Genomic DNA, 24,213 nt, shown 5'->3' with positions numbered 1-24,213 from the left:
TTGTACAGTTGAAGTTCATTTCCCTGGGTATCTTTCACCCTACTCTAGACTCTGAAATTAATCTGCCAGGTTGAAAGCATAAAGAAGTATGGGTCTAACACCCCCTGGGAAGATACCTTTAATGGAAGCAGAAGTGTTCAGCACGAAGACATTTTAATACAGGATTCTGGGAGGTTCGTATGCATCCCACCATGTTTCTCATTTGGTACCAATATTACAGCCTCTGATTTCCTCTAATATTCGTTTGTGTAATTATAGTCTATACATAAAAAATGAAATTAATTATTGATGAGTTTATAGTTCTGTTGGATGTATACAAGAGTTATTCAGAGAGTAGTTAAAAAGGAAACCCATGAAAAGATAAATATGATTCTCATGAATTTTTGCTGTGCAGCTTTCAAAGAATGTTCTGGATTTACACATTTATATGAGGATATTAGTTTTATGAATTATCTTTGGAATTAAATGCTTAATATTTTAATATTCCTGCTTATTTTTCTTTGATAAGGAACCAACCGTTTCTGCTAGGTAAAATTCTTCTCTGAAGTTTTTAATATTTAGCCTTACAATTTAAGAATATCAGATCCTCTCCTGCTTGTTTGAAATCTTACTAAAAAATCCTTATTTCTCTTGCATGTTTCCCTTATGTTGCATAAATATGGTTAGGATGGGATATTTAGTTGACTATCATTATTTTTTCACCATTTTATTCATTATTTGTTACAATACTACTAAATACAGCACTTAAAGTTTTTAAGTTGCAGAATATTATGAAAATTTTTACCATTTATATAAAGTTGATAAGCACCCAAAATATTATATATTGTTTAAGTATAAATATATTTATATACATATATCTATATATGATTTTTAATATGAAGAAATGCTTAAGATAACATCCAATTAAAATAAACTATAGAGAATGACAAAAGAGTAAGTTGGAAATCTTTAATACAACTATTTCAGAATCAGATCTGCCTAACAGACAAAAATTATAAAGGGTATGGAGAAATAGAATACAAACAACAAATTTATATTAATTGATATATGTAGAACCTTTGAATAGGGCAACTTTTCTCACTTGCTGTTTAGGTATAACATTCTCCTATGGTCTCCAGATCTAGAATTACAAAAAATATTTGTGATACTTAATATAAGTACACTGCAAACATTTAATGAACATATTTGATGTGCAATTCGGTGGACTCAACAGGCAGTGAAATCCGCTTTGTCAATGTGTGTCACTGAAATTTTTCTGTAACAGATGTGCTGCTATATCCTGGTTCTAGAACATACACACTTTTAGAAACACACCTACAGTGTCCAGGACTTACTTTCAAGAGAGAAAATGGAGAGTGTTATCTTGATCGATGTCGACTTTCAGAACACAGAAGGCCATCAGTCTGCCATGTGTCCCTCACGCAGTTGTAGTTCCCAGCATAGACTCTGCTTACCACCAGGAATGCCAGACACTTTCTCTGTAGCCCAGCTCAGCCTGGAGTTGCTCCTCTGAGCCTCAGAAATGTGCAGAGTCCTCACTGAGGTGGATAACTCTTCCTCAGTCTTCTTTTCCAGATGGGAAACATCTCCAGGGTGCCACTGTCAGTGTGAGAAACAAACATGGCAGCATGTGGATGAATGTGCCTCATATTTGATGGTCTAACTCTAGTGGCTTTTCCTAAATACCCTCTAAACTGAATACAGAAGTCCCATCCTACCACTGAAATCTAGGATGTCTTTTCGGGTTCCAGTTAGCCTCATCTCTCTCTTGCTCCTCCAGAAATAGATGGGCTGTCTTTTTTACTGTCTTATGATCTCAAAACCATGAGGGGAAAAAAAAAAAGAAGTCAATCCAACCATGTGTTATTTCAATGTCAGTAGCTAGAAACTCAGACGGAAAAAGATCCTGAGTTATAACCATTCCCACCCAAGGAGCTCCCATGGGATATATATTGGACAGCCCAAGACCTAGCATCGTTTGTGGAGTTCTGAGTTTTGCTCAGAAAGTCTGAGTCAGCAAGCAGAGCCCAGAAGGTCAAGAAATGTTCTCAATCCAGTCCTGAGTAAGATAGTAATATACTTTCTGATCTTTATGATGTTTTTCTTCTCCTTTCTAGGATGCTGGGCTTAGTTAGCCCTGAGCCTCCGAGAGAGTGGTCACATCCTTTTGGCTCCACTCTCCATTGATGGCCTTAGAGATACAGAATCCATCAGAATGGAGATTAGGAACAGTCTTCACCATCAATCCTTCTCTTCACCCCCATCCATACCTCACATGCAGAGAACCCACTGGCAAAAGGTATCTATAGAGCTCTGGGCACCAGTGAGAGAAAAACCCAGTGACCAACTGGGAAAGCAAAGAACACCACCTGCCAGTAACACCATCCCTGCCAGTAACAAGCCAAAAATGACAACCACCAAACAAGCAAAACCCATCAATCATGGATGGAATGAGCCCTCTAACCCTGGACTTAGCGAACTCACAATTCTTACGAACAGAAGGTCCTCTTCTCCTCTTGGCAGGTCCTCTTTTCATGGGCCACATTCCCTCCTGTGCATGCTGGGAAGGAGGAGGAACATGGAAGTACATGGTTATAGGGATATTCTTTTCTTGTGCCTCATCAGATTTCCCAGGCCTTGTCTGAGCAGGTTCCTTCACTCTACATGAAACCAAGTCAAACCATCCCCCAATTCTCTCCCATCCCCTTCATGTCTCAGAGCTGCCTTCCCTGTGCCCTCCCCCACTCCCCCTTTTCCCCCCTCTGAAACCATGTTCTTCTCTCAACTAATAATTTCACCCACCTTTAGCATCCTGAAGACTTGACATTCATATGAGGCCTGCTTTCCTGCTCTCCTTCTGGGCTGAGGTATTGCTCTCAGCTTGTATCGGCCTCTGAAGCCAATTTTCTGACCCTCCTGCTGGTATACTTGCTCCTGGACCCTGTGTTCATAGTGCAATTGGGACAAGCGAAATTGGAAGAAATTGTGGCTTGGCTGGAGGATTGCATAGAAGGAGCCTGATCATCCTCACTCTACTGATTGCTCTTTGGAGGTCTAAGGGTCATTTGGTGAGACCTCTTTAAGCGTTTTCCCCTTGGGTGTTGGTGACGATAGGTGGGAGCTTCTCTCTGCCTCTTCTCCCTCCTCCGCATTTTGGACAGTTCTTTTTCCAGCCTCCGCAGCTGTAGAGTTTCCTTGTCCAACTGCTCCTGGAGCATTTGAGATGCTCTCTGCATTCTTTCTATATCTGCCACTATGGCCACCATTTGGCGACGCTGGCCCATCAGATCTTTCCGTCTGGGCCTCCGAGGTTCTGGGGCAGGCCGCCGCATCTCCAGCATCTCTTCAAAGAAAACACGACAGCTGAATCCCTCCCTCACTCCATGTCGGGCATGTTCCAAGATGGCCTCCCTGGATGGGAACACGCGGCAGCAGGCCATACAGCGGAAGCCATGCTCCCTAGTCATCAGCCACTCTGGTGTCACTGCGCGGGGCCTCTCGTAGTTGTTGTTCTCCTCCTCCTCCTCTTCCACCTCTGGGGCAAGCTCAGGTGTTTCAGACTCTTCCTCCTCCTCCCTGGACCTGATGGAACTGACCTGGGACCTTGTGTGAGTTATACTGGCAGGAGGACTAATGCTGCTGTCACTTGAAAGTTCAGCTTCAAATATTCGGGGGGGATTTTCCATGTGTGAAAACGCAGCATCTGTTTCCCATTCAACTGCTACTCCCTTTACGGTGCTGACTTTAGTGAAATATGCACACCTTACCCATTGTTCCACCTGCTTCTTTGGGGCCACATGAGAAGAAGATGGCTCATGGGTGGGAGGTGTTGAATTCAAGGCAGAAAAGGGCTCAGTGACCTGTTGGTTCTTGCTGGCACTGTTTAGATTTCTTTTTCTAGAGGGTCCAGATTCTGGTGAGCTTTCCTCTGGGAAATAAGGAGAAACCCATTAGCTCTCTGAGCCTCTGTGTTGCTGTCTATAAATTAGAACTTTGTGCTCGGTGATCCCCAGGTCATGTCTAGCCAGGTGTTCTATCATTCTATGAAATATTATATATAGTATTTAAAAAACAAACAAACCCACTGCTGTCAAGTCAATTCTAACTCATAGCGACCCCATAGAGTTTTCAAGGCTGTAAATCTCTACGGAAGCAGACTGCCACATCTTTCACCCATGGAGCACCAACCTTTCATTATAGCAGTCGAGCACCTTAACCACTGTGCCGCCAGGGCTCCCTGTACACAGTACATATATGTGAACTTTTGGATCCTTTCTCCCTCCGTAGTAGCTCAGTATTTCCTACCTTGAAACATTGGAGCCCAGGCCGAAGTTTGGCCAAGGAAGGTCAAATTCTCATTCCCAGTCTGCAGTATCCAATAGAACTAATCAGAGCCATATCTCATTACCAAAAGTTATTCGTGTGGAGAGAAACAGTGTTAATCCCTTGTACGTTTTGGTAAATTTTGAACCCTTTAACACTTTTGTGTTATAGCATGTTTTTGTGAAATGATGAATTTGTATTTTTGTTTTGAACATGGAAACCACTTTCTTTCATTGATTCTTGATAATATGAACTTTCTTCTATGGACAAATGTAAAGTTTTCTTAGTAAATTTTTAATGTAAGATGTGGAAAAAATATCTGCTTTTTGTGGGCAGTCACTTCCCCTGCAGGAATCGTAGATTAAAAAAAACAGAAGTAGTCTTAACATTTTCTTACAGGTTGTCCAAGATTTTATGATTCAGGAGTTCTTGCTTTCTGTCTGAATAGTGTAAGAATGTTCGGCTCTTAACATGTGAACTATAAAACTATTTTCCTAAGTGTATTTTCCTGACAAATATTTCTTCAATAAAGATCATCCCTCTCAGAGAAAGCAAATGTGTGATGATTATATCTAAAAACTTTGATGCTAGAAGCCAAGTTCTGAGTGGAGAGAACTCAAACAGAAAAAGTGTATGCTGTATGTGTGATATATCTGTGCACCTGTGTGTTGTGTACGAGTTGGGAGTACTGAAGAGAACTTGAATGATTTAGGATAGGGAGTCAATGGGAAGAGAATTAAAAAATATACATGCTGAGGCAGAGAGAAAAAAGAGTGTCAATATGTTAGGCAGATGATGGGACAAGACACCAAGAAAGGCACAGGGAATGACAGGAATGATAGGGTATGGGAAATAGACAAGTAGCAATACTGAATCAGAAATTATATCAGAGGCCTAATGCTATGAATTGAATTGTGACCTCCCAAAATATGTGTTGAGATCCTAGTCCCTGCACCTGTAAATATGACCCTGTTTGAAAAGAGGGTTTTTTGTATGTAAATAAGGTCATACCACAGTAGGATGGGTCCTACGCTTAATTACTTGAGTTATAAAAAAGCAGAATAGACACAAAGACACACACAGAGGAGAGACAGATACCAAGGAATGCCAAAGATCGCTGCCAGACACCAGAAACTAGGAGAAGGAATTAACAGGGCTGAGATCCTGATTTTGACTTTTAGCCTCCGAAACTGTGAGAAAATAAATTTAATTTTTTAAAGCCACCCACTTGTGGTGTATCTGTTATGACAGCACTAGGTTACTAAAACTGGTAAATTATAAACAAACTCTAGGAAGTGTCCTGAAGCCCTGGGGGATAGCATGGCAGGGTAGACGGAAGGTAAATGGAGACCAGAGAGGCCTTGAGAGCAGGCGTGAGACTCCTGCCAACAGCAGCTTCTCTTTAAGCTGTCAAACTGCAGCCCCTGCTCTACCAGCTCTCGGACCTTTCCTTACAAAGAAATGACAGGGGTCTCAGCACCCTGATCCCACCTCACTCTCAGAACCTCCTCCTTTATATTTTTATTTATAAAATTACTCAAATACTGAATGCGTATGTTTTCTGTATATAGAAATAAAGATGAATTTAATGCCTCCTGTTGATACCCTGGTTACCTTCCAGAAGGTGTTAACACAATTCCAAAACTTTATGTATGTGTTTATTTTCTATCTATCCCTATCCACCCATCTATCTATCATCTATCTACCTGCTTACCTACCTATCATCTATCTGTCTGTCTATCTATTCACACACACATTAAATATTAGGAATGGACGGTTTGTTTTATTCTCATTTTGTTTTTTAAATAAGTTCTGCCATTTGTGTTTTTCCTTTACTTTTACGTTTCTGCTGGTTCCCAATTCCCTGGAGATCAGCACTGGGTGTCCACAGCACTATGGGCCCATACTGAGGATCAGCAGGGGCACTGTGGGGCTCCCTGCCACAGCCCCCAGCCTGACCCTTTATTCATCTCCCATGTCTTGCTTCTCTCCAGGTCTTGTCTCGAGGTCACCCTATCTCTAGCTCCCCAGGCTCTCGAGCATCGTGGTTCTTTCTTCCTCAAGGTGATAGAGATCCTAGAATACCTTCTCCTTTGCTAAGTGGTTTCCAACTCTCCCTGAATCATCACCCTTTGAGCATCTTTTGATGGGCCCCAGGTTGTAGGATCAAGTAAATGCCTTCAGAGAGAGCGTGTCCTCTGGGTGCTTTGTGGTGCAGAATCAGGGATTAGGCCCTGGGACAGCAGAGCTGAGGCAGTGCAGTTATGTCTGCAGTATCCCCCATCCTTGAGACTCTGGTTCTCCATGCTTCCACTCTACCCCCTTCCCATCTTTCCCTGTTTCCTCAGTTTTCCTCATTTAAACACCAATCTCTTCTTCTTTTGGGGTCCCATTCCAGACCACCTAACTCTCCTCGCACCCTGTTCAGTTTCTCCCCAACACCAGTCCAAAGCTGTTCGTAGTAAAAATACAGTTTTGCAAACCCACAAGAGTATATCTGTAAAGTATGGTATCCTCTCCTGAGGTATCTTCAAAGCTGACATTGACCACTGTACAGAGACTATAGGTCTGAGTAACTGAGAAATATGTCTGTGCCTGTGCTGTGCAGATCCAAGACTTAAGGTAAGATTCATGTATAATATTCTCTCTCCCTCCCTCCGACTTCTTTCTTTCACATATTCATTGTTAATTCAGATACAAATGTTGACATCTCAGAGCCCATGCTATGCTGCTATGCTGCATGCCTCAAAAAGCCTCCCCTAACTGTACCCCATTCTTTTCTTCCCAGAGAATCTGATTCTCTCTTCCCAGAGAAACTAAACCATCTGCCCAGTGCCCACCTTTGGGGAAAGAGATCTCATCTTACCAGAAGACTTGGGGGTAGGCCTGTTAGTCTTGAATTGATGCTTCATTCTGCCAGGGTGAACCTGAGCCTTGGAGGAAGCCCAGGCTCAGGGTGATGTCCCTCCCCACTTCTATCCTAGTGGGGACGCTGGTTTCTCTAGTTTTTGGAAACTGTTATCTAAAGTCACTCTCCCACAGAAACTCTTAGAGATAAGACCTCCAATTGGGTTCTGAGTGAATGCTAAGGTCCCCAGAACCCTTGTGTGATATCATCACTGACATAGCTCAGTTCCATGGTCCAGGTTTAAACTCAACCATGGCAAAGAGATAAACAATATTGAAGGGGTCAGGAGGAAAATGAATAGACATTGAGCCTTGTATTCCTTAGGGAAGAGAAATACATTGATAGTTAATGATTCAGGGGCTGGCAACCATTTTCTGAAGGAGTCAGACAGTCAATAGGCTTTGTGGACCATGTGTGGTCTCTGTCGCAACTACTTAACTCTGCAAGTGTAGGGCAAGAGCAGCCATTGACGATACATTAATGGGATTCCATAGAAGGCACCGTTTGACAAAAGTTTTTTTACTTAAATTTGAAAATCATGACAATGAACAATGCCCCAAACTCCAATCCACTAGACAATAACAAAGGAGTGTCTGAGTCAATGATCATCAATCAGTGGTAGATTTGGTTCTGTTTGGGCTGTAGAATGGCTTTTAGCGTAGTCTTGCTTTAATTTGAAAGTGTTGCCTATTGGAATATTTCACATAAAAGTTGATAATTCTGCTTTTGGAAAGTGGTCAGATCTGGCTACTTCAGGCCTGCATTTCTGCTTGGCAGCATGCAACTGGAGCTGAGTGGCCAGTGTCCCCTTTACTCTGCTCTCATGTCTCACTTCCCACAGTCCCCACCACTCCTTATCGTCTTAAATCCAGCCCACTTCAGTCATTTATGTCACCTGCCTGGCCTCTGTAGGCATTTGGTTTTGTCATCCTAGATCCTTTGGTGGCCTCACAAATATTGCTTTAAATAAGCAAGGCATCATTTAGAACCTGCAAGTCTGCGTTATACAGGGGCCCCTGGAGTCTCGTATGTGTGAAAAATTTCATCTGTTGCCACTTGAACTACAGCTTGCATCTGCCAGCCCTCTGGTTCCTTTTTAACCACCTCCTCTTCACTCAGGAGGGAGGCTGAGTAAATGTCTCTGCCCCGTTCCCCTTGACCTGCCACTCAGGACAGATGCCAGTCAGCACTACCAGCAAGTACTGGCTCTGGGAACCTTCAGGGTCTCTACTGTGACCTGATTTGGGGGCTGTTGTAAGCCATACAAGCTTAGTGAGCATAAAGTTAGATTTCCCCAAGTGTCTTAGTTTTAGTGTTGCTGTAACAAATGACCATAAATGGGTGATTTTAAAGAATAGGAATTTATTTTCTCACAGCTTCTTGGTGCTCCTGGGCCTGGCATCTGTCTTCCCCTGTGTGTGTGTGTGTGTGTGTGTGTGTGTGTGTGTGTGTGTATCTGTGTCTAATCTGTTCTTTCTAAACTCTGAAGTGATTAGAGTTAGAACCCACCCTACGGAGTATGACCTAACTAACCTAACAAAGAAAAGTCTATTTCCATACAAGACTACATCCACAAGTATAAGTGTTAGGATTCAAACACAGACTTTGGGGGTACTATTTGGTTTTGGTACATCTTATACCTTTTTTTGTCCTATATTTCCTCCAACACTGCTTTATTTATGTTTAGTTTTTTTTGGTAGTGAACCATTTTGATTCATTTTCATTTCCTTCTGTGTAAAAATTTTAGATATTTTCTTTGTTGTTACCACGGGGATTACATTTAACATCCTAAGTTTATAATACCTAGATTGAAGTTTCATTTGAAAGAGGGACAATGAATAAGGACGGCCGAAGAAGAATTAATGCCTTTGAATTAAGATGTTGGCAAAGAATACTGAATATACCATGGACTGCCAGAAGAATGAACAAATCTGTCTTGGAAGAATTACAGCCAGAATGCTCCTTAGAAGCAAGGATGGTGAGACTTTGTCTCATGTACTTTGGATATGCTATCAGAAGGGACCAGTTCCTAGAGAAGGACAGCATGCTTGGTAAAGTGGAAGGTCAGCAAAAAAGAGGAAGACCTTCAATGAGATGGATTGACACAGTGGTTGCAACAATGGGCTCAAGCATAACAACGATTGTGAGGATGGTGCAGGACTGAGCAGTGTTTTGTTCTGTTGTGCATGGAGTCACTATGAGTAGGACCTGACTCAATGGCACCTAACAACAGAAATAAGAGATTGAATTTATTCCAACTTAACTTTAGTAGCTTATAGAAGCTCTGTTCCTATACAGCTCTGTCCTCTCCACTCTTTATATCATTGTTGTAAAAAGTTACATATTTACGCAGCGTGTGACCAATAACATAGATTTGTAAATAGTTTTATGCTTTTCTCTTTTAAAGCATGTAGGAAATAAAAAGCAGAGTTACAAACCAAAAATGCTGTAATAGTGGCTTTTATATTTATCCATGTAATGACGTTTACTGAAGATCTTTATTTCTTTATATGGCTCTGAGTTACTGTCTAACGTCCTTTCATTTCAACCTGAAGGACACCTTTTAGCATTTCTCATAGGGCAGGTCTAGTGGTAACAAACTCCCTTAAATTTTTATTTAAATCTGGGAATGTCTTAATTTCTCCTTTATTTTTTAAGGACAGTTTTGCTGAATACAGAATTCTTGGTTGATGGTTTTTTTTTTTTTTTTTTTCTTTCAGCACTTCAAATATGTCATCCCACTTTTTTCTGGCCTACATAATTCCTAATGAGAAATTGGCTGCTCGTATGTAACAAGTCATTTTTCTCTTGCTGCTTTCAAGATTTTCTTTGTTTTTAGTTTTCAACAGTTTGATAATAATGTGGCTGTGTGGATTTCTTTGAGTTTATCTCACTTTGAGTTTGTTGAGCTTCATGGATGTGTACATTCATCCAAGAAACTCATAAAATTTGAGAAGTTTTTGTCCATTATTTCTTCAAATATTCTTTCTGTCCCTTTATCTCTCTCCTCTCCTTCTAGGACTCCCATAATGCATATATTGTTCTGCTTGATAGTGTTCCATAAGTTCCTTAGGTTCTGTTCACTTTTTTTGTTTTTGCTCCTTGGACTCAATAATTTCAACTGTTCTATCTTCAAATTCATTTATTCTTTTTTTCTCCCAGCTCATATCTGTTGGTAGATTTTTAAAAATCCCTTTAGTGACATTTTCACTTTAGTTATTGTACTTTTCAGTTCCAGTATTTGTGTGGTTCCTTTTTAAAATTTCTATTTCTTTACTGATATTTTCATTTTGTTCCTGTATCATTTTTCTTATTTCTTTTAGTTCTTTGTCTGCATTTTTCTTTAGCTGCTTTAATATACTTAATACTGTTGTTTTAAAGTCTTTGTCTAGTAAGTCCATTATCTGTCCTTCCTCAGGACAGCTTCTGTCACTTTATTTTGTTCTTTTGATGGACCATTCATTTCTGTGTTTTTGTGTGCCTTGTGATTTTATTTTTGAAACTGTGACGGCTGACTATTATAGTGTGGTAACTCTGGAAATCAGACTCATCCTCTTCTCCAGGCCTTGCTTTTTTGTTGTTGTTTTTAAATTATTGAAGGCCATAGTTGTCTGCTTATTTAGTGACTTCCCCTAAATATTTTTGCAAAGACTGACTTCATGTATGTGTGTGGACACTGAAGGCTCTGTTTCTTAGCTTGGGTTTAGCTAGTGTTTTGACGGAGTTTTCCTTGAATGCTGGGAGAAAAATGTCAAGGGAGGAAAACCCCCTCTATCTGTCTTTGAAAATTGGCTCTGTGCTGGGGGTCTCCTTCAGGACTTAGACAGGTTTGCACTGAGCTTAGGGATCAGCCTGAGGTGAATGTGTAGGGTCTTTTCAGGTAATTTCTGAGCGTATTTCTTTAAGCATACACGTGGCTTTCTCAATTCTCTCATATGCATGATGCTTTTGAAAACCATAATTTCAGTCCTTCGAGCAGTACCCAGACAGGCTTAAACATACACATGCAGTAGTTTGGCTGTCAAATCTGCTCTGATCAGTCTAGAGCCAGAGACCAAGATCCCTTTCTAGGAGTGCAGGCCAAAGTGCCACTTTAAAAGTCAGCCAAGAAAGCCAGGGAGGGGATGGGGCACAGGTGGGTAGAAAAATCAAAGCTTTCTTGCCATTTATATGTCAAGTTTTTTTTTGTTTTTTTTTTTGATTCAACATTCGCTTAGTTGCTATAACTCTTCTACGGGGTTCTAGAGTTCTGAGACCATTAATTCTGCCAGGTTCTGCTTACTTTTGTTTTGTTTTGTGGAGGGACAGGACCATGCAACTGTTTACATGGCCATTTTTCTCTGCCCTCTCTTTGTTACATTCTTACAGTATGACTTATAGTCTCACAATAAGATTCAGATTCCACACACATTTCTCTGGACTTTCTTGTGACAGGCATATGACTAGTTAAGGTCACATATTCTTCTCTGCAAGATCCTCCCAAAATTTAGGAGGTCAGTATTCATATCTCCATTTTACCAATGAGAAAACAGCAGCTCAGAGCAGTGGGTTGATGGTTCGTGGTCACACAGCTGTAAGGGGTAAAGTTAAGAACTGAAGCCAGGTCAGGGTAGTTTGGCAACCAGAGACCCTCGTGTTCCCCCTGGGGGGATATCTCTAAGGTTTTATAATCTTTGAGTCCAACCAAGGATTGTCAGGTCGGTAAGGTACTGATTACTGAATCAGTTCCTTCTCCATCCTTCCACCACTGTAACTACCAAGCACATGTAGGAAGCACTTTCCTAAATTGTCCCTCATCCCCAACCACCTCTGCTTCTGAGGTGCCTCTCAGAGGGGATCTTTTGTCTTGCGAGCATAATCGAAAGGTTAAATGAATAGAGCTTTGGCTGCAGGCTTCCAGTGGAGACAGTTATTTCCTTGGAGTCACAGTTGAAGGAACGCCTCCTCTGAATGGGTTGGGGTGGGGTTAAAGTGAGAGTTCAATTCTAGATATTAATATGACCCTTTGAACACTGTAAATCTGCCCTCCCCACACTAACAGTGATACCCATTGTCTTTCTAAAGAGTATTCTCAGAAATCAGAGCAAGTGCTGAACAAGAAGACACATTTTAGAAGATTTAGCTTTCTCTGGGCTTGTATATTGATTAACAATAATGTCTTTGTTTGCTCAGAGATGTGGCTGCCAGGAAGAGGCAGCTATTTTCACAGCTTAGTTTGCTAGAGTTAGCACAACTTTTCTCTGTTCTTCTGCAGACACTGAGAATAAATGATTAATATATTTACTGGGGCACAGGGAAGGAGGACACATGCTGTGACCATCACTGAACAATTCTGCCTTATAATTGTGACCAGTGGAACCCAGGTCACTTCCAGGGAGTGGAGTCCAGAATGTCCACTTGCCAAGTCAGCTGGCCCTGTGAAGAACAGCACCTCCCCTAAACATCAGTTAATATAAGGGTAACAGGCAGTTTTCTGAGGAAGAGCTGAAGAACCACACTTCTGACAGAGGTTTGGTTGGCAGGAGCGCCCTAGCCCTCCAGAGCCTGGTGCTGATGCTGTTCCATGTGTGGGGCCTCATTGCTGGCCCAGCCTTGCCTGCATCCTCTCAGACACAAACAGGCCAGGTCTCCGTCTCAGTCCCTCAAATGTTCTGGTCATAGGAGTCACACCTGATTTAAGGTCGACAGCCAGAGGAGGGTACTGGTGCTCCCTCAGGCCCAGAGGCAGCACTGAGTCAGGACCACCCAGGGGCCCCACAACACACCGTTTACACATCTGTCTTGGTGAGTCTTAGGTAATCTTGGTTGCACAGGGGTAGTTTTTTTTGGTGGGGGGGCTTTAAGTGAAAGTTAAGTCAGTCTTTCATACAAAAACTTATATACACCTTGCTATGTTCTCCTAGCTGCTCTCTCCTTAATGAGACAGCACACTCCTCCTCTTCACCCTGTATTGCCCATGTCCTTTCAACCAGCTTATGTCCCCCTCTGCCTTCTCATCTTGCCTCTAGTCAGGAGCTGCCCACATAGTCTCATGTGTCTACTTGAGCCAAGAAGTGCACTTCTCACCAGTACCATTTTCTGTCTTATAGTTCAGTCCAATTCATGTCTCAAGAGTTGGCTTCGGGAATGGTTCCAATCTTGGGCTAACAGAAGGTCTAGAGACCATGACCTCTAGAGTCCCTCTAGTCTTAGTCAGACCACTAAGTCTGGTCTTTTTATGAGAATTTGAAGTCTGTATCCCACTGCTCTCCTGCTCCATCTAGGGGTTCTCTGTTGTGTTCCCTGTCAGGGCAGTCATCAGTTGTAGCCAGGCACCATCTAGTTCTGGTCTCACGCTGATGTAGTCTCTGGTTTGTGTGGTCCCTTCTATCTCTTGGGCTCATATTTATCTTGTGTCTTTAGTGTTCTTCATTCTCCTTTGCTCCTGGTGGGTTGAGATCCGTTGATGCATCTTAGATGGCCACTTGCCAGCATTTAAGACCTCAGACACCACTCATCAAAGTGGGATGCAGAACATTTTCTTAACATATTTTGTTATGCCAACTGATCTAGATGTCCACAAGGGTAGTTTTATCGATGCTCCTCTGGCTTATAGGAAGGGCAGGGGACAGAAGTGAGAAAGCTAGGAAAGATGGGTACATGGGAAAACACTTTCAGGATTTTGACATCACATTACTCCCCTGGCTTAAGATCCCTGGATGTGCTCTCACTGTCTTCAGTGCCCAACTAGATACCATTTCATGAGCCAACTTCAGTCAATTTAGAGAAGGATTCTAAGGCCTCACTCTTGCTCCATGGGAAAGAGTACCATGACTGATTAGCAATGTCTGCTCTAGGCAAACGAGTGGTGTCACATTGGGGGTGTCATCCATTTGTTCTTCTGGCCATTGGGGTCAAGGGAGCTCCTCGGCTGAGCTCTTTATGACCTATCCCCTTTTCTAGTCTCTTCTCTCTCAAAACACCCTCCCAATGCCCTCCATTCATCCATATCAAACTTCTCACCCTTATCTGAACATATCAGCCTCCTTGTCTCTGTATCTTTGCACATGATATTTCACCTGTGTAGAACAGCGGTACAGTGGTTAAGAGCTTGGCTGCTAAACAAAATGTCGGCAGTTTGAATGCACCAGCCACTCATTGGAAACCTTATAGGGCAGTTCTACTCTATCCTATAGGGTCACTGTAAGTTGAAATTGACTCGATGGCAATGCGTTTTTTGTTTTTTTAAGAAAAGTTTAATTCCCTATAAGAGTTCCAGTTTTCCACTGAAACTACCCAAACTCTGCCTTCCCCATGATGGAAGTAGGGCTCCTCACCCACTCTCTCCTGTTTGCCCCTCCCCACCCACGTACCTCGCATGCCATTCTCCCATAGAAATACACCACACTGTGAGTGTTTGTTGGTCATTTGTTTCACTGGCTTGGTTGTAAACTTCTTGAAAACAAGGTGAGCGTTTAAACAGGGTTGTATCCCCCAGCACTCAGCACTTACTAGGCTCTACACTCACTGCTGAGTGAATAAGCAGGTGCTCACTGCAACCTCTTTGTTTTGTTGTTAGTTGCCACTGAGTCAATTCCAACCATGGTGACCACACAAAGGGTGCAAACGGATAAGTGCTTGAGTGTTAGCCGAAAGACTGGCAGTTTGAACCCCTCCAGAGGTGCCTTGGAAGACAGACCTGGTGATCTGCTCCAGAAAAGTCACAGCCTTGAAAATCCTATGGTGCACAGTTCTACTCTGACACACACAGGGCTGCCATGAGCAAACACCTAGAACCCAGGAAACTGTCTAAGCCTAAGAGAAGTCTGTGTAGCCAGAGGAGCTGGACTTGATGATAAAGGCCATGCTGTGTGGGACCACTTGCTGGCTACAAATGCCAACCCCTGGATGACACACAGGTGTCATTACAACTCTGGTCAACTCCTCGTGGTTACCTGAATCATAAAAATTCATGTCCACGTTGATATCCACAGAAAGGACTTTTCATTTCAATCACTAATGTCTGTCATGGGCCTGGGATGCAGGAGTGGTGGCCTGTTACCCTGTGTTTTCTGGCCCTGATCCAACCGCTAGGGGAAATTCAGGGTTCTTTCTCTTCAGACCACTCAAGAATGTAGATAGAAGGCCATTGTGGGATCTGCTGGGTTCTACTGGGGCCATGGCACTAGGAGTCAGAGAAGAAGGGTATAAACAGCCCAAACCAGGACCTACATCATAGAAAGGGCAGCAGCTGTGACCCCGGACAACAGGGCACATCTTCCCAGAATGGTGGTGGTGGAGGGCTGCTTTGCTTTATGTTAAAACAAAGTCCCATGATGGAGAAGAACAAAACCCTCCCATAAAGACACAATATACACACTGAATGTAACATGTTTGCCCTGTGGCCAGACATTCAGGTATAGAACCAGGTCACATTCTCTCCTCTGTCTTTGGTGGGTTCAGTACAAAAGTCCAAGGAGCTCTAGTTTATGTAGGAAATGTTCCTTCTCATTTCTCTGTGCCTGCCTTTGCTATTTGAGTGGTAAAACCTTGAGCTCAAGGTGATGACATGGGCCCTGAGGAAAGGGGCAGGGAGGCACTAGATCTGCTTTCATGTTAAACTTCAACTGAGGGGCAAAGCAGTCCTGGGCCAGCTACTGGGGCTGGACACCACTATAGGTATTTGAGACCAAAGCTGCAGGGCAAATGAAGAAGGCTTCTTTGGGTGGATGTCCCACTGTGCTACAGGGAACCCTAGAAGCCTGATGCTCAAGGAGTAAGTAATGAGCTGGGGATTCTGGGATTAAGCATCCCAACCTGATCTCTTCCTATCTATGACATTGGCCTTCTATGTTTCCCTTGGAGTAAGTTTCCCATGGAGGGCTCTACCTGGGAGGGCTTGAAGCATCACAGCATCACTGGGGACACAGAAGGGACCCTTCTGGGATGGCCTGCCATAGAGGCATCTGTTCAAGGACACACAGAAGAAATCTACTGAGCACTGTATTAGTCAAAGTTCTCCAGAGAAACAGAACCATAAGATACACGTATGTATGTACAGAGATACAGAGATGTGTTTTAAGCAATTCGCTCATGCAATTGTAGGGACTGCCATGCCCAAAATCTTTAAATCATGAGACCAGCTGGAAACTCTAGCAGTCTAATGTCTGAAGTAGGTGGCCAGGCAGTGGGCTGGAAACTCCAGCAGGATGTCTATAGTCTTGAGGTAAAATCCTTCTCCCTAGGGAAACCTTAGTTTTTGCCCTTTGGGCCTTCAACTGATTGGATGAGGCCTATCCACATTATGGAGGGTTATCTGCTTTACTTAAGGTTAACTGACTTAAATGTTCCCCACCCATTGCTGTCAAGTCCATTCCGATTCATAGTGACTCTACAGGACAAAGTAGAATTGCCTCATAAAACTTCCAAGGAGCACCTGGTAGATTCAAACTGCCGACCTTTTGATTAGCAGCTGTAGCTCTTAACCACTACACCACCAGGGTTTCCCACATGACCCAGCAAGGAAGGAAAGATTTTCCTGTGTATAAATGGGGGAAACTGAGTCTCAGACAGAGTGAGGAGCTTCCACAGGATAGCTGATCATAGTCACAGCATTTACAGAGGAGCCCACTCCCTAGGTCCATTGCCATGAATTATCTCCTTTAATTTAATCCATCTTAACCACTGACTGCATCACCAGGGCTCCAATTTAATCTTTACAAAATGGAACCAGCTGGTAATAATTGTTAAGTCCAGCTACATTTTTCTCTTTGGTGATGACCCTAAATCAGGGAATTTTTCCTTTGAGCAATCTCATACAATAGATCCAACATAGCAGGTGAGAAAACGTGGCTTCAAAGTCAGAAGACCCTGGTTTGGAATCCCAGCTCTCCCACCCTGAATTCACCTTGGGTAATTTGAGTTGCTTCTCTGATCATTATGTCCTCATCTGGACAATGGAGATGTTAACTGCTGCTCTGAGATTTAAACGACAGAATATATGAAATGCTCAGCATTTAGGAAGTGCTTCATAAATGGAACTAACTTTAGGTATTGATGATTCCCAGGCTTCACAAACAACAGAACTGAAACCCAAAAGGTCACTGGCTTAAGGTCATCTGCCTTGCGACAGGACCAGGACTAAACGCTGATCTGTCTGACGCAGACGCCAGGGTCCTTTCCATGCTAGGTACACAAACAACTGGTTTCATAGGGCTGGTCCTGCGTCATCAGGAAACACGTACATTCCCACTCACTGACTGTAGGAAGCGTGTAATACACTTCAGGAAAGTTTCCCTTCCAAACAGTTAAAACATCTGAAAATATTAAGAGTGAACTTCAGTGATCTCAAACATTCACTGACATGCACCAGCTCCAGAACCTTGACTGCCAAAATCCAGAGCCATTCAGCCTTTGTCCACATCAGTGCTTATTTAGAACATTAACCTCAGAGTCCAGGAAACCTGTCAACTTTATAAACACTGCTCTTTCTATCTGGGCCAGGCATAATAATTTAAGGACATTTTCCTTGATTGTATTTCAGTTTTGTATTTAAGTCGTGGAAATACTGTAGAATTTTAACGGAAAGGAAAGATGTGCATCAGGGTTGTATCTTTTCACCATAATTATTCAGTCTGTATGCTGAGCAAATAATCCAAGAAGCTGGACTAAATAAAGAACGGGGCATCAGGATTGGAGGAAGATTCATAAACTCCCTGCAACACACAGATGACACAACCTTGCTTGCTGAAAGTGAAGAGGACTTGAAGCACTTACTAATGAAGAGCAAAGACAACAGACCTTAGTATGGACTACATCACAACAAAGAAAACAAAAATCCTCACAATGGGACCAATGAGCAACATCATGATAAACAGAGAGAAAAACAGTGAAGTTGTCAAGGATTTCATTTTACTTGGATCCACAATCATAGAAACAGTAGTCGAGAAATCAAATGACGTATTGCATTGGGCAAATCTGCTGCAAAAGACCTCTTTAAAGTGTTGAAAAGCAAAGATGTCACTTTGAGGACTAAGGTGTGCTTGACCAAGCCATGATATTTTCAATCGCCTCATATGCATGAGAAAGCTGGATAAAGAATAAGGAAGACCAAAGAATTGTATGCTTCTAACTTATGGTGTTGGCGAATAATGTTGAATATACTATGGACTGCCAGAAAAACGAACAAATCTGTCTTGGAAGGAACAAATCTGTCTTGGAGGAAGTACAACCAGAATACTCCTTAGAAGGAAGGATGGTGAAGCTTTGTCTCACACACTTTGGACATGTTATCAGGAGGGGTCAGTCCCCGGAGAAGGACAGCATGCTTGGTAGAGGGTCAGTGAAAAAGAGAAAGACACTCAAAGAGATGGACTGACACAGTGGCTGCAGAAATGGGCTCAAACATAGCAACGATTGTGAGAGTGGCACAGGACCCAGCAGTGTTTTGTTCTGCCGTACGTAGAGCTGCTATGAGTCAGAGCCAACTCAACAGCAGCTAACAACAACAACAACATACAAACCACCTTGTTATTGCAGATTTAAAAACAATATTTTATTTTTGGTAAAAAAATGCACAGCAAAACATACACTCATTCAACAATTTCTACGTGTACAGCTCATTAACACAGGTACATTCTTTACATCATGTCATCATTCTCTACCCAAATTATTTCACCACATTTGAGTTAGATTCAGTGCCCCTAAACATCTTATCTATGCTTTAGAGTTACTGCTGTCATTATGATGTCATACAGTTGATGCTTTAAAAGAGGGACATGCTCAAAATAAACACTTTTTACTAATTGAGCCAAACTGTTGTTTGGTTTAATGACAACTTCAGGGGACAGTTTTGGTTCACAGTTTAAAGATTATTTCAGGGCATTCGATTCAGGGATTCTTCCAGTCTCAATGGGTCCGGTAAGTCTGGATTCCTTGAGAATCTAAACTTCTGTTCCACATTTACCCCCCTTTTGATCAGGACCCAGCTATGTATCGGTATTTATCTATGAGTAATGGTAGCCAGGATGCTGCAGATTTTGAGTCTGTGCTGAGAGTGTGGCCAGGGAGTGTAAATATTGGTCAGAGAACATTAATTAGAAAGGCAGTATTTTCAGAATGGCTGCCTCTTTCATTAACACTCCAAGGAAATAAACTGCGGAAAGTAGCAGTTTACTAAATCACAACTTAAAAACAGTCATTTAACTTCTAGCTTAACTTTTTTTTTTCAGGCTAATTAAAGCTAATGCTATTTTGAAAATATAACCTCTCTGCCACCATAACCTTATTGATTTCACATTTATATCATAGACATGTAACTGCCAGGAATTTGCTACAATTTTCCACACTTCTCTGAGCTCAGAGTCACATTCTACTTCATGCATCCCATTACTTGAGTGTCATTCAGAACTAATAAATACAACTGGAAAATGTGATTGGGAAGTTAACTCTCTGGAATAAAAAAAAAAAACTCTGGAATAAGGACACATTAATACAAAGATCACATGGAATAAATGGATAAAAAAAATTTTTTTTTTTAAATGGATAGCTTACCTATATTTTCTGTTTTGTAAAAAACATAAAGTCATTTCTTTCAGAGTAGTTTTCCCAGGTAAGTTTTTGCCTGCACTATTTTTTCCCTAATGTGTCCTGAAAAGGAGACACACGTCTTATGCTGAGCCACGCCTGTAAATATAGCCTTAAGCGACATTCAATTTGTAAATCACACGTAAGGCCACAGGTTGTTTGGTCTTACGATGCTCTAAATCCACTTTGAGGTTCACAAAGATCACAAATCAGGTTATCGTAGTTCACCTCAAGAGGCACATTGAGGAGGGGAGGGAAGTACAGGAGACTTGAGTACCAGTTTCCAAAAACAGATCTGTTAATTCACTTGATAAATATTCTGATGTAAAAAAGTCAGACTGGATGGAAGTGTCAAGCCAGATACTCCGGTTCTCTGGTTGGAATTGGGAGGCTCAGGTAACTCCACACGATGACTGGGAAGAACCTGCAGGTTGACACAGATGTGGGTTGACATGGACCCAGTGAAGGTGGGAGGGTGGTCGGGCATTTTTTTTCCTGGGTCCAGAGCCACATCCTTACACCCCATTGTGACCCTTAACTATGCATCCAGTAAGAACACGCATCACCTTGGTCCTTCCTGATGGTCTTTCCTTTCCAGAACTTTCCCTGCAGACAATCTGCTTATCAAACTCAGCTCCATAATACATTCCCAAGAATATTTCTCAGAGCCCTTCTCCAGTGAAATGGGAAAATATTCAAAAACTTGGATTAGGCTTTTAGCAGATCGGACAAAACACCAATCAAGACTTGATGATTCTTTAGAAAGGCTGTCACCAACAAAGCTTTTCCCCAGAGTCACATCAGTTGTGACCTTCACCAGCTACACCGAGAAAAATCTAGTCTATGTTACTGAAGCCACCAAACTAAACCAAATCAAACCCATTGCTGTTGAGTGGATTTGGACTCATAGCGACCCTATAGGACAGAGGAGAATTGCCCCAAAGGGTTTCCAAAGATGTAAATCTTTTTTTTTTTAATAATTTTTATAGTGCTTTAAGTGAAAGTTTACAAATCAAGTCAGTCTCTCACACAAAAACCCATATACACCTTGCTACACACTCCCAATTACTCTCCCCCTAATGAGACAGCCTGCTCTCGCCCTCCTCTCTCTTTTCGTGTCCTTTTCGCTGGCTTCTAACCCCCTCCACCCTCTCATCTCCCCTGCAGGCAGGAGATGCCAACATAGTCTCAAGTGTCCACCTGATCCACGAAGCTCACTCCTCACCAGCATCCCTCTCCAACCCATTGTCCAGTCTAATCCATGTCTGAAGAGTTGGCTTCAGGAATGTTTCCTGTCCTGGGCCAACAGAAGGTCTGGGGGCCATGACCACTGGGGTCCTTCTAGTCTCAGACCATTAAGTCTGGTCTTATGAGAATTTGGGGTCTGTATCCCACTGCTCTCCTGCTCCCTCAGGGGTTCTCTGTTGTGTTCCCTGTCAGGGCAGTCATCGGTTGTAGCCGGGCACCATCTAGTTCTTCTGGTCTCAGGATGATGTAGTCTCTGGTTCACGTGGCCTTTTCTGTCTCTTGGGCTCATAATCGCCTTGTGACCTTGGTGTTCTTCATTCTCCTTTGATCCAGGTGGGTTGAGACCAATTGATGCATCTCAGATGGCTGCTTGCTAGCATTTAAGACCCCAGACGTCACTCTTCAAAGTGGGGTAGAGAATGTTTTCTTAATAGATTTTATTATGCCAATTGACTTAGATGTCCCCTGAAACCATGGTCCCCAGACCCCTGCCCCTGCTACGCTAGCCTTCAAAGCATTGCGTTTATTCAGGAAACTTCTTTGTTTTTGGTTTAGTCCAATTGTGCTGACCTCCCCTGTATTGTGTGCTGTCTTTCCCTTCACCTAAGGTAGTTCTTATCTACTATCCAATTAGTGAATGCCCCTCTCTCACCCTCCCTCCCTCCCCCCTCTCTTAACCACAAAAGAATGTTTTCTTCTCCGTTTAAACTACTTCTCAAGTTCTTAGAATAGTGGTCTTATGCAATATTTGTCCTTTTGGAACTAATTTCACTCAGCATAATGCCTTCCAGGTTCCTCCATGTTATGAAATGTTTCACAGATTCCTCACTGTTCTTTATCAATGGGTAGTATTCCATTGTGTGAACATACCATAATTTATTTATCCATTCATCCGTTGATGGGCACCTTGGTTGCTTCCATCTTTTTGCTGTTGTAAACAGTGCTGCAATAAACATGGGTGTGCATATATCTGTTCATGTAAAGGCTCTTATTTCTCTGGGATATATTCCAAGGAGTGGGATTACTGGATCGTATGGTAGTTCTATTTCTAGCTTTAAAGCTTTTTAAGGAAGTGCCAAATCGATTTCCAAAGTGGTTGTACCATTTTACATTCCCACCAGCAGTGTATAAGTGTCCCAATCTCTCCACAGCCTCTCCAACGTTTATTATTTTGTGTTTCTGGATTAATGCCAGCCTTGTCGGAGTGAGATGAAATCTCATTGTGGTTTTGATCTGCGTTTCTCTAATGGCTAATGATCGTGAACATTTCTTCTTATATCTGTTAGCTACCTGAATGTCTTCTTTAGTGAAGTGTCTATTCATACAAAGATGTAAATCTTTATGGAAGCAGACTACCACATCTGGAGCCTCTGGTGAGCTCGAACCGACGACCTTTTGATTAGCAGCCAAGTGCGTAACCACTGGACCACCAGGGCTCCAGAGACTAAATTTCAGGCACCGAATTTGGCGAGAAAAAATTTCTGATTCGGTTTTAATCACACCCCTCAATGCAGAGGGCGAACAGCTCCCAAATTGGGAGGCGATGGCTTGGTATCATCACCGAGCCTGACCACAGCTCAGCCCAACTAGCCCCCAGGTTGTGGAGATCTGAGCCCCGCAGATACCGCGGCGCGGCTCCCACCCTGGCAGTCCAGGGCTGCTGTCACCTGCCCGCGCGATCCTGCCCTACACGCCGATGGGGCTCACCGCTGCGGAGGAGGGCCCCCGGCCCGGTGCCCAAGCGGGTCTCCTCGCTGCCCCTGCGGGCCCGGCCCGACCACCGCGGTCACAGCTCCGCCTGCGGCCGACGGGCTCGCTCCGCGGTGGGGACCGCGCGCCGCCCTCGCCGGGCCAACGACGTTGCGCGCCAGCCCCGCCGGCGCCAAGGCGGCCGGTCCAGGAAGCCCCGCAGCGCTTACCTGGAGCGGCCTGTCCGGTGCGCCCGAGGCTCGGCGGACAGCGGCCGGGCTGCGGCTGAGCCAGCCCCCGGGAGGCGCGGGCGAGCCCAGGCCCGCCGCCGAGAGGGGGCTCTGAGCGGAGCCGCGGCGGTCCCGGCATTTTAAAGGCCAGGCAGCTGGATGGTGTTCACGGGGAAACGCAGGGAGAAACTTGGACCCCCGGGCCAGAGCGTGGGCAGCGCGGGAGGGGGCCCGACAGCCCCTCGGAGGAGCACGAGCCAACCTGGGCTACTCTGACTTGCTCTTCAAAAGCTTTCCCTTCGGCTACCTCCTTTACACCGGAAACCATACTGCTCTCAAAAGCTTCCGCCTGCATAATACTAAATAGCGAGACGTTAAAAATATTTCCCTTAAATTTAGGGGCAAGAACAGGAGTTCGTCCACCACCACTGGTGTTAAGCGTTACTGGGAAAATCTGGGGCCCTGGTGGCCCAGTGGTTAAGAGCTCTGGTTGCTAACTGAAAGGCTGGCTGCTGGAATCCTTGGAAACCCTGTGGGGCAGTTCTACTCCTGTCCTGTAGGGTCACTAGGAGTCGGAATTGACTTGATGCCAACGGGTTTGGTTTGGTTTTGGTTTTGGTTTGGGAAAGTCTAGTCAGTGCAATTAGAGAAGAAAAGGAAAGGAAATGTAAAAATGTGGGTGGTATGCCTCCGTTAAAAAAAAGAAAAAAATATATATATATTTCAGAAAGCAAGAGAAAATGATTACTATTTGCAGTAGATGTGATTGTCTAGCTGGAAAACCGAAGTGGATTATTTGAAGATTAATGGAAAAATCTCTTTTTTCCTCCCCATAAGTAGACAGGTTACAAAGTAAATCTACTGAATAAATAATGTTCTTATGTATTTACTAATCAGTTAGAAAACAGAATGAAAAACCTCATTCTCACTCTAACAGAGCCATAAATAGAAATATAAACTTATTAGGGAAATGTGTTCTACTGTTTGGAAAAAGCTACTCTCTACTTGGGGACTAAGGAAGACTTGAATCTATTAAAAGTCACAAGGCTTACTCTTGGGCAAAGAGAAATAAACATTGTAACCTTATCACTTTTTCCTTATTTTTAAATTCAATGCAATCTCCTTCAAATTCCTGGGAGGATTTTCTCTTTACTTTACTTGACATAAGGATTCTAGTCTGGAAGTATAAAGACAGACCAGCCAAGAAAAAATGTTGATAAAGAAGACTATAAGGGAAACAAGCTCTGCTGG

At 43.1% G+C, this 24,213-nt stretch overlaps 1 protein-coding gene across 1 annotated transcript; it reads right to left on the bottom strand.

Annotated features, from left to right (window-relative positions):
* Positions 1-122: 122 nt before the first annotated feature.
* On the bottom strand, positions 123-23,472 carry LOC126057179 (protein FAM170B-like). The gene is made up of 5 exons (XM_049852623.1): positions 22,963-23,472; positions 2,803-3,928; positions 2,485-2,560; positions 1,335-1,599; positions 123-259 (listed from the first exon to the last, which is right to left on the bottom strand). The coding sequence occupies exons 1-2, from the start codon at positions 23,099-23,101 to the stop codon at positions 3,033-3,035; spliced, it is 1,035 nt and encodes a 344-aa protein (XP_049708580.1). The 5' UTR covers positions 23,102-23,472; the 3' UTR covers positions 123-259; positions 1,335-1,599; positions 2,485-2,560; positions 2,803-3,032.
* Positions 23,473-24,213: the final 741 nt, after the last annotated feature.

This window comes from Elephas maximus, chromosome 13, assembly GCF_024166365.1.
Source record: "Elephas maximus indicus isolate mEleMax1 chromosome 13, mEleMax1 primary haplotype, whole genome shotgun sequence".
In the NCBI taxonomy this organism is placed as follows: domain Eukaryota; kingdom Metazoa; phylum Chordata; class Mammalia; order Proboscidea; family Elephantidae; genus Elephas; species Elephas maximus.
The sequence above is the reverse complement of the archived record's forward strand: the minus strand, read 5'-3'. Positions and strand labels throughout refer to the sequence as shown.